We start from the raw sequence: 16,089 nt of genomic DNA, 5'->3' as shown, positions 1-16,089 counted from the left end.
TGAGGAAAAACAGAAAACACTGATATAAGAGAGTTTAGGGAAAAAATGGAAAGATATACCATGTTCACGGATTGGAAGAATATTGTCAAAATGCCCATATTACCAAAAATGATCTAGATTCAGTGCAATCCCTACCAAAATACCAATGGTATTCTTCACAGAAATAGAACAAACAATCCTAAAATTCATATGGAACTACAAAAGACCCCAGAGAGCCAAAATAATCCTGGGCAAAAAAGTATCACACTACTAGACTTCAAAATATAAGATAAAGCTATCATAACCATAACTGCATGCTACTGGCATAAAAAAAAAACAGACCTATAGACCAACTGAACAGAATAGAGAACCCAGAAGGAAATCCATATATTTATAGCCAATTGTTTTTTGACAAAGGCACCAAGAATATTCACTGGGGGTAGGGACAGTCTCTTCAATAAATGGTGCTGGGAAAACCTGATATGCATTATGTGGAAAAATAGAACTAGACTCCTAGTTCTCACCATATACAAAAATCAACCGAAAATGGATTAAATACTAAGTTTAAGACCCAAAACTATAAAACTACTACAAGAAAACAGAGCAGAAATGCTTCAGGACATTAGTCTGGGCAAAAAATTTATGGAGACCTCAAAAGCACAGACAACAAAAGCAAAAGCAGACAAACAGGATTATATTAAACTAAAAAGCTTCTGCACAACCAAGGACACAATGAATTGAAGGAAGAGAGAGTCTGCAGAATGGGAGAAAATATCTGCAAACTATTCATCTGACAAAGGATTAATATCCAGAAAATACAAGAAACAAAAAACAGCAAAAAAACACAAATAATCTATTTTTAAAAAGGGGCAAATAAGCTGAATAGCTCTCAAAAGAAGACATACAAATGGCTAACTAACTGAAGTTTTAAAATAATGGGCCTCTACAAAGGCCTTGAAGCCAAACTGCTGTAGATAGTTCTCACTGCTGCTTCCATGTTCCTTGTTTATGAGAAACTGATGGTTCCTATCTTCATAGTTATGGGGCTGAACAGTGCTAGCAAACACTGAGATGTCTTACAGTGAAAAGTCAGAACATGTTCAAGGTGGAGGATTTTCTTCTAAGTGAAGGGAAGTAATTTTCCTTTCCCTCTGGCTCCTTCTATCACAAATTTCACCCTTACGGGCTTGAAAAGCATCTAAAGGTAAACAGGAAGTATAGCAGGCTAGACCTGTTGCCAACTTAAGTTTTATGATGCATGGTTAGTTTTTGGGGTAAAAGTTGAACTAGTTTGAAAAGAAAACATTATTGAAAATCACTAATAAACTGTCGGCACAAAAGTCCATCAATTACTTAATCAACCAATCAGTCTATTCAGACTCAGAGAGAATTAAGGCCCATTAACTTGAGTAGCCTACCGATCCTATTCCCAATCTTCACTCTGGGAGGTCATTGGCTCTATTAAAACACACATACAGGCTGGGCGCGGTGGCTCAAGCCTGTAATCCCAGCACTTTGGGAGGCCGAGGCGGGTGGATCACGAGGTCAGAGATCGAGACCATCCTGGTCAACATGGTGAAACCCCGTCTCTACTAAAAATACAAAAAAAATTAGCTGGGCACAGTGGCGCATGCCTGTAATCCCAGCTACTCAGGAGGCTGAGGCAGGAGAATTGCCTGAACCCAGGAGGCGGAGGCTGTGGTGAGCCAAGATCGTACCATTGCACTCCAGCCTGGGTAACAAGAGCGAAACTCCACCTCAAAAAAAAAAAAAACAAAAACACATACAGAAGGCTCTGGGGGTGGGAATGATTATCAGTGTTAAATAGTTGGTTTCATTTAAATTTTCTCCCCATAGGCCAAAGATAAGGACCTACCAGCTCTTGTAGAGAACATCTAACAAAGTAGCAAGGATATTAGTGTTTTAATGGAGCCTACACAGGCACATATATATCAGAAATCAGAGACTGGGCACAGTGGCTCATGCCACTTTGAGAGGCCAAAGCAGGAGGCTCACTTAAACCCAGGAATTTGAGACCAGGATGGACAACACCATCTATACAAAAAACTAATAAATTAGCCAGGCGTGGTGGTGTATGCCTATAGTCCCAGCTACTCAGGCGGCTGAGGTGGGAGGATCACTTGAGCCTGACAGGTCAAGGCTGCAGTGAGCAGTGATTGCACCACTACACTCCAGCCTGGGCAACACAGCAGGATCTTGTCAAAAAAAAAAAAAAAAAAAAAAAAAAAAAAAAAAACAGGCTAGGCGCAGTTGTTAATCGCGCAGTTGTTAATCCCAGCACTTTTGGAGGCAGAAGAAGGCAGATCACGAGGTTAGGAGTTTGAAACCATCCTGGACAATTTGGTAAAATCCCGTCTCTACTAAAAAACTAGAAAGTTAGCTGGGCATGGTGGCAGATGCCTGTAACCCCAGCTACTTGGGAAGCTGAGGCAAGAAAATCACCCAAACCGGGGAGGTGGAGGTTGCAGTGAGCTGAGATCATGCCACCGCATTCCAGCCCAGATGACAGTGAGAGACTACGTAGGGTGGAGGGGGGAGCTGCATATCTAAAGCAAGGACTGAAAAGAATTTATCTCCTTCCAGCCGATCATGGGCTTACTGTGTCATCTAGGGAGTTCTTTTTTCCTAAGGCATTGTTCCCCTCACCTATTAGACGATGACTCACAGCGATACAGTGAATTGTAAACTTAAGTAGAAACCATGCCTTTTTCATCCCTGTTTCTTTAATGCAAAATTTGGCACTTAGTATATCACTTCATGGATGTTTATTAACAAATGAAAACTTCAAATAACTATTAGTAATATACTAAAATAAAATGCTATTTTAAGGTGTTATATAGCACAGCGACCAAAATAAAACCGGACTAGTTCACAGAAATATGCAGCCTGAGACTAAATGAGAGCTGTAATTGTCCCTCGGCCTGTGTTAAACCTGGGGGTTAATACTACGTAGGATTCAAAGCCCTTATCTGAATTGGGCAGGAAGCCTAACTCATCAGTGATTCAGGAGGGGGTTCTAAAAGCCTCAGATTGTCAGTCAAATGACTCTGAAAAAAGCCTTAAGAAATGTTTTCCTTAATGCCAAATATATGAGGATTTTCTCTTCCTTATTTAACCTCTACTGCCTTGTCTCTTAACTTTCATTCTTTTCTAGCCCACTTCCCATGTCCATGAAAGAAATGCTCTCTTTTGTTAGTAAACAAAGCTTACAAAGATGGTGCTTGTGGCAGAGTTGGTCTCAATTTCACTATCAGACAAAGTGCCCCGAGAGCTTGCCAGGTGAACACTGCCCTCGCCACCTGGTCCATCACCTGCATTGCTGCTCAAGTCACTGTCAGCTCCAAGTGTCTCTCCAGAACTATTACTCACCTGGAAAGGAAAAAACATAGTAAGAGATATTCCCCAGGGATGGGCCCCAGAAATGCCAAGCTGTTAGAGCTCCCTGCCACCATAAAAAAGTATTACATTTCAAAGGTGTGTCAGATAGCCTCTGGAAGTACCTTCTTTATAAGATGAGAAGCTCTGGGTGAAATCTTGTGTACACACACCTATGATGGTAAACATCTCCACCATGAGAACCATGCTGACCTGAGACTCAGAACAGCCTCCAAAGAGGAAATCCACACCCCACCCACCAAGATGCCAGTGTGGTGTTCCCCTACCACGGTGCTAACTTCAGAATCCTGACTTGAGCTGCGGATCATAACAGCTGGACTCACGCTGATGACAGAGTCTTGATCGGTCTTCTGAAACAAGACACAGGGACATTAGGGGAGGTGTCCAATCTCCTCTCAGTTTCCCACAGAAATATCGTACCTTTTTCTTTCTCCCCATCCCCACCCTTCCATCATCATCCTTAGAGAAGTGATGCAACTTTTTTCTAGAATATAAAATATGTACAACTTATATAATAAAAAAAGAATAGGCTGGGTGCAGTGGCTCATGCCTGTAGTCCTAGCACTTTGGAAGGCTGTGGTGGGAGGATCACTGGAGCCCAGGAATTGGAGACCATCCTGGGCAACATGGTGAAACCCCGTTACTATAAAAAATACACAACTGCCGGCTGTAATCCCAGCACTTTGGGAGGCCGAGGCGGGTGGATCATGAGGTCAAGAGATCGAGACCAACCTGGTCAACATGGCGAAACCCCATCTCTACTAAAAATACAAAAAATTAGCTGGGCATGGTGGCACGTGCCTGTAATCCCAGCTACTCAGGAGGCTGAGGCAGGAGAATTGCCTGAACCCAGGAGGCGGAGGTTGTGGTGAGCCGAGATCGTGCCATTGCACTCCAGCCTGGGTAACAAGAGCGAAATTCCGTCTCAAAAAAAAAAAAACCAACAAAAAAAAACATAACTTTAGCCAGGCATGTTGGTGGGCAACTGTGGTTCCAGTCACTCAAGAGGTTGAGGTGGGAGCATCACTTGAGCCCAGGAGGTTGAGACTACAGTGAGCTGAGATCACACCACTGCTCTCCAGTCCAAGCGAAAGAGTGAGACTCTGTCTCAGAAAAATAAAACAAAAAACAATGCATTAAAGAAGTACATGCGGCCGGGCACGGTGGCTCAAGCCTGTAATCCCAGCACTTTGGGAGGCCGAGGCGGGTGGATCACGAGGTCGAGAGATCGAGACCATCCTGGTCAACATGGTGAAACCCCGTCTCTACTAAAAATACAAAAAACTAGCTGGGCGTGGTGGCGCGTGCCTGTAATCCCAGCTACTCAGGAGGCTGAGGCAGGAGAATTGCCTGAACCCAGGAGGCGGAGGTTGCAGTGAGCCGAGATCGCGCCATTGCACTCCAGCCTGGGTAACAAGAGCGAAACTCCGTCTCAAAAAAAAAAAAAAAAAAAAGAAGTACATGCTCACTGAAGAAAATGCATGAAGAATAGGGAAATAAAAACAAGCTGTAAATCTACCACCCACCTTAAGCACTGTTTTTAGTATATTTCCTTTCAGTCTTTTGAAATACATTTAAAAAATAAAATTGGAATCACCCTGTATGTAGCTTTGTTAAACATTTTCCCATGTCACTAAATTTTTGAAAACAGTCTTTAATGGATACTAACATTGCATTACATGGATCTATTGTATTTATTTAGTAATCCACTTATCATTAGATATTTATGTTGTTTTGAGGTAGTTTCTTTTTTCTTTTTGAGATGGGAGTCCCACTCTGGCACAGGCTGGAGTGCAGTGGCATGATCTCAGCTCACTGCAACCTCTGCCTCCCAGGTTCAAGCAATTCTCCTGCCTCAGCCTCCCAAGTAGCTGGGATTACAGGCACATGCCACCACGCCCGGCTAATTTTTGTATCTTCAGGCGAGATGGGTTTCACCATGTTGGCCAGGCTGGCCTCAAACTCCTACTCCTGATCTCAAGTGATCCACCTGCCTCAGTCTCCCAAAGTGCTGGGATTACAGGTGTTAGCCTCCTCTTGGGGCCATTATTTTTTTTAATTTTTGAGACGGAATTTCACTCTTTTTGCCCAGGCTGGAGTGCAATGGTGCAGTCTTGGCTCACAATGACCTCCACCTCCCAGGTTCAAGCGTTTCTCCTGCCTCAGCCTCCTGTGAGGCTGGGATTACAGGCATGCACCACCACACCTGGCTAATTTGTATTTTTAGTAGAGACAGGGTTTTACCATGTTGGTCAGGCTGGTCTCAAACTCCCAACCCCAGGTGATCCACCCACTTCAGCCTCCCAAAGTGCTGGGATTACAGGCATGAGCCACCGCACCCAGCCATCTGGCCGCTTCTTTAATTTAAAGAAGTATTCTCAGATAGCATATTTAATCCTTGCAATTTTCAACAAGGTTCTTACAAACCTGGGAACTAGACGTCAGGCTCACACCGCCGTCTGTGCTTATCTGGGACTTTTTCTCCTCTGTCTCACCAAGGTCAAAGACAGGTTTGATTACTTCAGGCCCTGAGTAGGGGAAGACTTCTGTTACTCAGTACACAAAGGCTAGGGGCAGGCTGGTAAAGGGCGTGGGACAGCAGCACGGGCTAGTCCCAGACTTGGTCAGCCCACTCCAGTCACCTTTCCAACGACTACCCCCCACTCAAGACCCACTGGAAAAAGAGGTCCCTAGATGCCTTAAGAACCAAGTAGGACAAATTAGAACTGGTTTCAATGAGTTCTGCAGCCATCTTCTCACCTTGAGAAAATTCTGAGCAAATCATCTTAGAACAGAAAAGTTTCACAAAGCCGGGTGTGGTAGCTCATGGCTATAATCCCAGCACTTTGGAAGGCCAAGGCAGGTGGATCACCTGAGGTCAGGAGTTTGAGACCATCCTGGCCAATATGATGAAACCCTGTCTCTACCAAAAAATACAAAAAGTAGCTGGGTGTGGTGGTACATCCCTATAATCCCAGCTATTCGAGAGGCTGAGGCAGGAGAACTGCTTGAGCCCTGGAGGCAGAGGTTGCAGTAAGCCGAGATCGCGCCACTGCACTCCAGCCTGGGCAACAGAGCAAGACTCCATCTCAAAAGAAAAAAAAAAGAAAGAAAGAAAAGCTCCACAAACAAATGTCTAAACCACATTTCACAGCACTCAGAGTCTAAGCTTCACTGGTACCTGAGACCATTTAATGTTCCTCAGATCACTTAATGCTTCCCAAACAAATGTGTCTAAAGGAGCTAGAGAAGGCTGGGCCTGATGAGATAAGAAAAACCAGCTGTTTTGGTAGGCACTGCCTATCCCCATCCTACAACTTCTACATTTGAGATAAAAACCACCCCTCTTTTCCCCCACCCAACCACAATGGTATGGCAGAAGGACAGAATGACAGAAAGCAAGAAAGCGTGCCTAGGCAAGCCACCAGAGAGTTGGGCAGCTACAGACTCAACATGGAGGGACAGCAACCATCTCTGCCAACTGTGCCCACAGGCCTTCTAACAGGTGAGAGAGATATCAGCCAATGGGGGTCACTAAAATAGGTAAATGTCCTCCCCACCAACTCTGAAGCAACAGAGAACCAAGTTCTGGGGAGTTGTATGCAGCAGACACCTGGTTATAGCCTGATTGCCACGAGGGAGGGGGAAAGAAGCGGCCTCCATGCCACACGCCTAGGAGTCACATGCTACCTACCTGCTGCCATTCCAAACACCCCCTAAGAGCAAATTTGGGGTGGGGCGGACAAAGGGAGCCTGCCCCAACTGGGCCTGGGGAGTTGGCAGGTATGGAAGACTTGGGAACAGGAAGGGGCATTTGTTCCTTACTCTGTTTTTCCAAAGCTTTTTGCTTTTTCACTTCCTGGTGCTTGTTCCACAATTCTACCCCAGATGCAATGCAAGCAGGAGAGAAAGACAGAGAGTCAGAGGCTGGTCAGACAGACGAAATGGAAATCCACCCACCCAAGTCGATTCAGTCACAGGTACCAGATTACCAACCAAGAGATACAAAGATATCTTCATAGGGAGAAGGGGCAGGAATCAAGAGAGCTAACCCTCCACCCAAACTCATGAACTACAGATTCCAAATTTCTAATTCCAACCCCAATGTGGCAGTAAAAACCCTACAGAATGTGAGAGCTGGAAGGGCCCTCGGCAAGCTCCTTCGTTTTTGCATGAGGAAACTGGCCCTGAAGAGGCTGGAGCACTTCATCAAGATCACGTCACTTAGGATCCATTTAAATGTCCACCATACCATGCTCTCTCTGCCAAATGAGCTGGGGAAGGGCAATTTTTACAGATTCTGGATGACACAGATGAACACCTCAAGCAGCCAGTTTCAGAAGCACAAACATCAATGTTAGAGTCACTGGACTGGACAGAGGCCAATTCATGCAGGCAGTTAGCATCCCTCCTCATTGCTCGTCAAGAAACCAACTCGCCCCCAGAGCCAGTGCCTGCCCTGCAACCAGTGATCTGGAGAAATGCCTCTAGTTGAGGTAACAGAGAACATAAAATGGTCAAGACCAGCATCTTCATAGGGGAAAGCAGACAGAATGGCAACCACAGCAATTCTTTTCCTGGAAGGAACTTTGAGTGTACTTAGTATGATCTCCTCTTTTCCCAGAAGAAGAGACAGAGACCCTGAGAGGGGAAGTTATTTGCCCAAAGTTGCATTTCTAGTTGGAGGCAGATACGGGACTGAAACTCCAGACCTCCAGACGGGCAGGTCTGTACTTTTTCTAAAATATTACATGAGGCAGGAGAGAGCCAGGAGTTGACTGCTACTAGAATAATATCCTGCTGGCTAGGGAAGTGTAGCTCCCCTAAAAAGGAATCTGGTTCCATGTCGCTATTTATGGGAGCAAAAGGCAACTGCTAATGGCCACGAAAAAGAGCCATCAGCTGGAAGCAGAGTGCCCAGGGACTCAAAACCAGAAAAAGAAGGAAGGATCCAACCTCAAAGACTCAAGGTCAAGCAGGGAGTGAGTCAAACAGACGTGACGCCCGGAAAGCTCACTAAGGCACTGGAGAAACACCGAATGTACACAAGATTTTAATCAAGTCCAGTGAGGGAGGGTTTCAAGAAGAACTGACTCGGAAACCGATATCTCAAAGATCCAGAACCCAGGGAAATGGGGTTGCCAGACTTGCCCCAGAGGAGCACATTCCAAGGCAGTATAACAGCTGGAATGGGAGAACACTGGCTTCAGGAACACCAGTGTTATGACTGTATAGCCCAAAGACGCATCTGTAAACTTCCTGAGCACTTCCAGGAATTCTCCCCGCTATGTGAAGAAATGCAGATGTAAATAAAAAGAGCAGCCAGGAGGACAGCTCAGACCCCCTGCAATTAAGCTTCACTGGGCCTTCTAAACAAAACTTCCATTCTTCTAAGATACGGGGCAGGGGGTGGCTGTGGATGAAGCAGAACTAGAGCAGTACAAAGAAACACCACTAGAAATGGACAGAGGCCCTTCCCTCTCTAGGAAGCAAAGCATGGGGAAGAGAAAGGCGGGATTCTGGATGAACTGAGGAGAGAGGGATATTTAGGCAGCCAAGACCCCTTCACCACACCAAACACATGGATACATACCAATAGATGCTATAAAATTTTCTTCCTTTAAACTTTTGGTGTCCAGTTCCTTAGGACCCTTTCCTGTGGCACTGGGTGCCCGAGGTCCCAGTTGGGGAACTCTCAGCTGTGCCATAGCCTTTGGGTCCCCCCGCCCAGCTAGGCCAGGATCCTTGCCAACTGAGGTATTTACACTTTCTGTTGGACTTCTCTTCCGCTTGTCTGGTTCTGAGGGGAAAAAAAAAAATCAAGAGGTCAAAAGAGGTAGTGAGTAGGAATCAAGATACGGATATGAGGTGGGAGAAGCCAGTGTACAGGAGGATGTGGAAGGGAAGAAGTTCAAGGAAAGATGAGCTGACGTCTTAGTTTTAGTAACAAAAAACACCGACTACATATAAACATGCACTAGAAAATGAAATTCCAAAGCCTGATGGGAAGCAGCGTGGCACTGGGAAACTTGTCTTGGGGACAAATACATTTTCTCTTCGGGAGACAAGTGGAGAGCTGGGGATGGTGTGGTGCCCAGCAGGTACGATCCCTACCTTTACTATAGTAGTGGGTCTGGGCAATCTCCAGAAGCCCAAAGATGCTGGCCATGCCACCCAGACCCGCATGGGCATAGGACTGCTCCAGGCTGAGGACTGTGCACTTGAGGAGGTCTAACATTCCCTTGTACACCTTTCGACTGATCTCCTGCAACAGCAACCCAGGGGCTGGCATTGGCGAATTGCTTTTGGTGTTCACATCCCTCTCCCCAGTTACTCCGACTCCCTGCCCTCAACACTGACCACATCCGGGATGATGTCCTGCCGGGCATCGTCCTCTGACTGCACCGTGCGGTTCAGCTTGCTCAGGACAAAGACTCGCAGCTGCTCACTCTCCAGCAGCCGGCGCACCTTTTTCATGTTGAGCCAGCCAACTCCCTGGCCATCCAGCACGCTGTGCACCACCTCCTTCAGAAACTGCTGGTTCTCACTACAGGGTCCACACACCGCTTCTGTGGTCATTAGCTCCTTTGCAGAGCAGACCCCCCCTCCCCCAACTTTCACCCAAACTAAACATCTGCCTCCAGGGGTAAAACACAAAGCCACATCTCTGAATGTCCAAGTCCACCACATTCCCCACCTCTCCAGAGAATCTGATTTACCCAAACACCCATCACTGCTGATTCACCCCCGTCAACTGACAACCGTCAGCTGTCACTGTTGCATGGGGATCGAGTCAGAATGAGAAGTGCTGCCAAGAAATTGGTTACATCCACCCCACTGAGAGCTCCTCTCCCACTCTTGAGCACCCCTAAGGGTCTGTAAAGGAACCACCCACCTCTACCAGAGAACTTTTAAAAGAGCTCTGCCATTTACTACCTAGAATTGCTGGATCGCCCCTGGGGTGATGGAGGTTCTCTTTTCACTGTTGGGCTGTGTTTAATGACAGACGACTTCTGATCCACTAACGCCCTCCTGTTTCCTGTGGTGGGGAGGTAAGAATGAGACACATCACTATTTAGCTCAGGAGCTCATGCCAGCATATCCCTGAGTAGCCATGTTCCACGCCCGCTCCTCAGAAGGGCTGGGTGAGGGTGGTACCAAGGCATCACAAGTAGATAGAAACCAGCCATGGCAATGTGGAGGAGGTGGGGATGGAGACTCAGGCCACTCCACATGCACCAGCAGCACGCCCCATGGGCAAGCATGGGTGTCACGGGGGACGGGGCAAGTAGGTCACTCATGTGACACTGCTTGCTCCATGAGGAGGATGGCCCTTGGGCAGGCACAGAAGATGCTAGAGAAAAAAAAAAAAGATCATGCACAGCTCACAGGCAAGACCCACCTTCACCACTCCCGGGGCCGGCTTCAGTAACAATCTCCATTAGAGTATTTAGCCCAAATACTGGGACACAAAATACACAATTAGTAGGTGCACCACAATACCGCAACCCCTCTACCCCTCCGAGGAGCAGTAAGCCAGATAATCTGAGCATTCTCCCAAAGCTTGAGGAATGCACGTAACCTTGGTTCTTGACACCTCAGAGCTGGAAGCCAAGTGACCAGGAGACAACCAAGGCTCTAAGAAAAGACCATTCTTAAGACTGTGGCCTTTCAAAGCCAGGGGCAGGTAAATGACACAGGGAGCCTTCAGGTACAGAACACACACATGCATCAAAGAGGGAACGCTGGTTTTCAGAAAACACCCAGCACGGGGGGCCAGGGTCCTGAGGGTATGCGCAGGGAAGCAACCATCTTGCAGATGCTGTTGGGGGGAATGCGGTGGGGGTATGAGGATGGGAGGTGGATGAGAGGGTAAGTGCAGCAAATGCGACAAAGCATCAGCATGCAATGAAAGAGATTCAATCATCTTCTCTTCAAAGGTGCCAAATGAAGGCCAGTGACACTGACGCCCTTCCATCCCTAGCCTACCCAGCCACATGTGGATTCCCTGGCAGTGCTAGTTTGCTCCTTACACTACCAGCTCTGATGTACCTTTGCCCATCTGTCTCATGTTCCCATCCCCACTAAAGAACATGCCTTAGACTCCTGGCAATTTTGTTTGTTTCTCTCTCTCTCTCTACCTCAAACTCCTGGGCTCAAATGAACCTCCTGCCTCAGCCTACCAAGTAGCTAGGATGGCAAGAGTGAGCTACTGCACCCAGCTAACCTGACATTTTTGACCACTGGGAATGAGAGGTCAGTTAAAGAATACATGGGGTTGCTTCTCATTGTACTTCCTTCCACAAGCTAAATATTTCGGCATACCATCCAGGAAAAAAACAAGTCAAGCCGGGTGCCGTGGCTCACACCTGTAATCCTGGAACTTTGGGAGGCTGAGGCGGGCAGATCATTCAAGGTCAGGAGTTCAAGACCAGCCTGGCCAAACGTGGCCAAACCCCATCTTAATTAAAAATACAAAAATTAGCCAGGCATGGTAGCGCATGCCTGTAATCTCAGCTACATGGGAGGCTGAAGCATGTGAATGGCTTGAGCCTGGATGATGGCAGTTGCAGTAAACCGAGATCACAACCCTGTACTCCAGCTTGGGTGATAGAGTGACACTCTGTCTTAGAAAAAAAAAATCAAAATCAGAAAATCCCCTGAAACTGTGAGATATCACAAACCAAATTCAAATAAGGTCTTAACTGTCCCTAGAAACTAACCAATACTACCTGGTACACTCAGAGGCCCTGGGTTGACATGAAGTCACGGTGAGACGCTGCACTCTATGAACATGCCAGGTTCTCCATAACCATTCTCTAGTGGGCTAGCTCCTTGTCATGGAGTTTGTCCTAAGTTCATGCAGTGGCAACCCAGCAGATGACTGGGGGTGGATGATGGCCCCATGTTAATCATGTAACCTGACAAGGTCCTCCCGAGATGCAGCAGTAACCCCACAGTTGCCACAGACCTTACATGACATAACAGGGACCTCTCTAGCTATGAAAACAGTTTCCATCTGACAACCATCAGAGCCCAGGATGTGCAGTGAAAGCCATGAGGAGCAACACGAGGGATGACAGCCAGGTCAAAGGATTCACCAGACGCAGGGCTCCTGACATGAACCCACAGGCCCAAAATATCTTCTGAAGAAACCTGGCTTGGCAAAAGGAAGGCTGTAGTTACCTTTCAGACTGGGGAAGGGCGTGGCCTTCTCTCGGGCACCTTTGGTGGGCAGTGTGAGGTTTGAAAGACTGAAGCTGGTACTGTGGTTCCGATAGAGGCTGCCTATCAAGGGGAGGGTGCGAGAGCAATGACTTGGCAGAGTAAGTAATCAAAGCATTAGACTAATGACTATCAGCATCAGCACCTCCCTCCTTCTCAAGCACAATCCCAGTTTGGTGGGTCAGATCACCTCTGATCTGTCTTAGAAAGGATCAAGTCTAACTCTAGGCAAACAATGGAGCCATTGCCAGGATCAGCCCAAACTCAGTAACAGCTTTCTCTGTCCACCCCACATAATACCCAAGTCTCTCATCTCCTGCTGCACAGCAAGAAAGCTGACAGTTAACAGGCTTCCAGTCTGAAGCTGGCACTGTCTCTCCTTGGCTGCTGGAGAAACTCACAATTACAGGGATCCTCTATACTGGCTCCCCCTACTCCATGGTCTGTTCTTCAATCTTTAACTGATACCACCCCACACTGCTGGAAATACTCTCTAAGCACAAATATCAATCTCACATTGATTTCAAAGCACATTCATGGAAGAGTCCCTCATGAGGCAAAGACGATGCCAGGTACAGAACCAAATCAAATTTGACCAGAATATTTCCACAAATAAAAGTACAAGTGTGTGATTTTGAATTTACTGCCATTTTCCAGTTGCCCATCCAGCTATCTTACCTGAAACAGACCGAAATGTCCAGGCATAATGATAATGACTAATCGGTACCTGTCCTTTCCTGACCTCAGTTGAAAACACCTTATTCGGTATCACCCAGATGACTGGATTAGGGCTTGTTAATGCTAACCCAGCCCTACATCTGAAGTTCTAAGCAACATGTGCCATAGTAAGGCTCTGCTGTAGAGAAAACGGAACACAGGAATGAAAGCGAGAGCTGAAGGCACTTACTGGCAAAAGACATGATGCCCCCGAAGCCCTCGGTGCTGGTGTTGGAGACGGTGGAGTTGGGAGAGCTTGCCCGAGAGTCTGACTCTGCATCGGAGTCACTTGCCAGTCTCAAGCTGTTGGGCCGCAGCAGCTTCTGAGCCCTTGAATGCACAGTGGCACCCATGAGCCCCACGCATGGGTACCTGACCTTGGGAGTATGGGCCTTAAGCTACACTGCAGTCGCTGCTCCCTTCCCATAATTCCTAAACCCCTGGATCAAAACACCACCCTGTGGGGATGGCAGGACCAGGACAGCATTCAAACTTCTCAGACTTTCTGATTAACCCTCACCCAGGGTCCACTGAGGTGAGGTCCTTCAGTCACCCATCTAGAAGGGATCCCCAGGCTCTCACCGATTGCCATTGACATGTTGGCTGAATCGGGGAGTGTAACTTTCCCCCTGCTCATCCTCATCTTCCTCAGGGGGAAAGCCATATTGGGGCTCGAAGTATGGATTGTCATAGATTCGCCGGCGCACTGACCCCTCTCCAATTTCTGTCTGACGTCTGTCCACGTTCGACTTGCCAATGCTGGGAGGAACGGAAGGGAGGGGCTTGGAGACGCCTACTGCTGCCTTATCCTCCATCTCCGTAGAGTCAGCAGGTTCCTAAAGGCCACATGAAATTAAAAGTGGTTACCTGCTGCCCAATGGTACCTTCCTGTAATCCCAGTTTGGCAGGGCTGGGCCAGGCCTGTTGGATTTCCAGCCCAAGGAATGTGTGGGAAAAGATCTGAGTCACCCTGTTCTCTGTCCCCACAATATATAAGGAGGATCATAGGCGTACCCTGAAAAAAGCCTGATGATCTCCTTTTGGGGTCAAAACTAGGTCTCTTAGGCTGTAAGCTCTAGAGCCCATGAAAAGGAAGATAAGAAAATTGTGTGAGAAGAAGCTAATTAACTGCTACAGCCTGGCTTTCCTAATAGATGAGGCCCACATCCCAGGGAGTGGTTCTTATCCATCGCTCCTCACTTACAGAGTTGGCTCCATGAATAATGGTGCTGGGGCTGCTGCTGGCGGTGGTACTGGAGCTGGAGCGCAGTGGGGGGTTTTCCTGAGAGTTCTCATTGTCTGGGCCAGGATCTTCTGCTTCCTTCTGGTTCTGCAACTCGTCAATCTCCACCTCGCTGGCATCCCCCAGTGCTGCATGCGTCAGAGGGTCCACATCTGCCAAAATCCAAGGGGGGCAGGTATAGACCACCCCATCCCTGGACCCCAACCCCTGCCCAGGGCTGGCCAATCTCCCCAAGCACACTTACTGGGAGTATCACCATTAATGTCACATTTCATCATTTCACTGACAAAGTCACCAAGGGAGGAGTAAGAAGAGCTTGAATCGTCATAATCCATACTATCACTGCCACTGCAGGAGGGAGGCACATAAAAAACAAAACAGAAAGAGACAGGGTGAAGACCTGCAATCAGCACCAGGAAAACTAACAAGGGGTAGCACTCCGAACTCAAGGCCAGGGAACAAATCAAGTAAGAAATCAAGAAAAACGGTCAACCAAAGCATAAAGACTGATATGGGGGCTGGGCACAGTAGCTCACGCCTGTAATCCCCGGACTGGGAGGCTAGGGTGGGTGGATCACCTGAGGTCTGGAGTCCAAGATCAGCCTGGCCAACATGGTAAAACCCCATCTCTACTAAAAATACAAAAAGTAGCCGGGCACAGCTGGGATTGGTGGCTCACACCTGTAATCCCAGCACTTTGGGAGGCCGATGGGGGCAGATCATGAGGTCAGGAGATTGAAACCATCCTGGCTAACACAGTAAAACCCGTCTCTACTAAAAATACAAAAAAATAGCTGAGTATGGTGGCATGCACTCGTAGTCCCAGCTACTCAGGAGGTTAAAACAGGAGAATTGCTTGAATCCAGGAGGCGGAGGCTGCAGTGAGCTGAGATTGAACCACTGCACTCCAGCCTGGGCAAGAGAGCAAGACTTTGTCTCAAAAAAAAAAGTAGCTGAGCACAGTGGCTCACGCCCATAATCCCAGCATTTTTGGAGACCAAGGCAGGCAGATCACTTGAGGTCAGGAGTTTGAGACCAGTCTGGCCAACATGGTGAAACCCTGTCTCTACTAAAAACACAATAAATTAGCTGGGCGTGGTAGCATGTGCCTATAATCCCAGCTACTCATGAGGCTGAGACAGGAGAATCACTTGAACCCAGGAGGCAGAGGTTGCAGTGAGTTGAGATTGTGCCATTGTACTCCAGCTTGGGCAACAGAGTGAGACTCCATCTCAAAATATATACATATGCACACAAAAATTAGCCAGGTGTTAGCAAAGACCTGGAACCAACCCAAATGCCCAACGATGATAGACTGGATAGGGAAAATGTGGTACATATACACCATGGAATATTATGCAGCCATCAAAAACGATGAGTTCACGTCCTTTATAGGGACATGGATGAACCTGGAAACCATCATTCTCAGCAAACTGACACAAGAGCAGAAAATCAAACACTGTATATTCTCGCTCATAGGCGGGTGTTGAACAATGAGAACACATGGA

At 47.3% G+C, this 16,089-nt stretch overlaps 1 protein-coding gene across 50 annotated transcripts in view; it reads right to left on the bottom strand.

Moving 5' to 3' along the window:
- The window catches only part of MADD (MAP kinase activating death domain), a 64,249-nt gene that overhangs the window by 32,439 nt on the left and 15,721 nt on the right, over positions 1–16,089 (bottom strand). For 5 of the 50 annotated variants that reach the window (XM_074401395.1, XM_010334175.3, XM_074401402.1 and 2 more), the window contains 14 exons: positions 14,826–14,929; positions 14,543–14,733; positions 13,921–14,174; positions 13,529–13,668; positions 12,583–12,684; positions 10,799–10,858; positions 10,333–10,435; positions 9,757–9,943; positions 9,511–9,661; positions 8,990–9,196; positions 7,222–7,275; positions 5,824–5,924; positions 3,663–3,746; positions 3,211–3,369 (listed from right to left, as the gene is read on the bottom strand). In XM_074401395.1, the coding sequence (XP_074257496.1) occupies positions 3,211–3,369; positions 3,663–3,746; positions 5,824–5,924; positions 7,222–7,275; positions 8,990–9,196; positions 9,511–9,661; positions 9,757–9,943; positions 10,333–10,435; positions 10,799–10,858; positions 12,583–12,684; positions 13,529–13,668; positions 13,921–14,174; positions 14,543–14,733; positions 14,826–14,929 (1,897 nt within the window). The remainder of the gene's footprint in view (positions 1–3,210; positions 3,370–3,662; positions 3,747–5,823; positions 5,925–7,221; positions 7,276–8,989; positions 9,197–9,510; positions 9,662–9,756; positions 9,944–10,332; positions 10,436–10,798; positions 10,859–12,582; positions 12,685–13,528; positions 13,669–13,920; positions 14,175–14,542; positions 14,734–14,825; positions 14,930–16,089) is intronic. The other 45 variants (XM_074401408.1, XM_010334246.3, XM_039470662.2 and 42 more) reach the window with 22 other exon arrangements.

The sequence above is a fragment of the Saimiri boliviensis genome, chromosome 6 (genome assembly GCF_048565385.1).
Source record: "Saimiri boliviensis isolate mSaiBol1 chromosome 6, mSaiBol1.pri, whole genome shotgun sequence".
Taxonomy (NCBI): domain Eukaryota; kingdom Metazoa; phylum Chordata; class Mammalia; order Primates; family Cebidae; genus Saimiri; species Saimiri boliviensis.
Note: the sequence above shows the minus strand (reverse complement) of the source record. Positions and strands in the feature narration are given on the sequence as shown.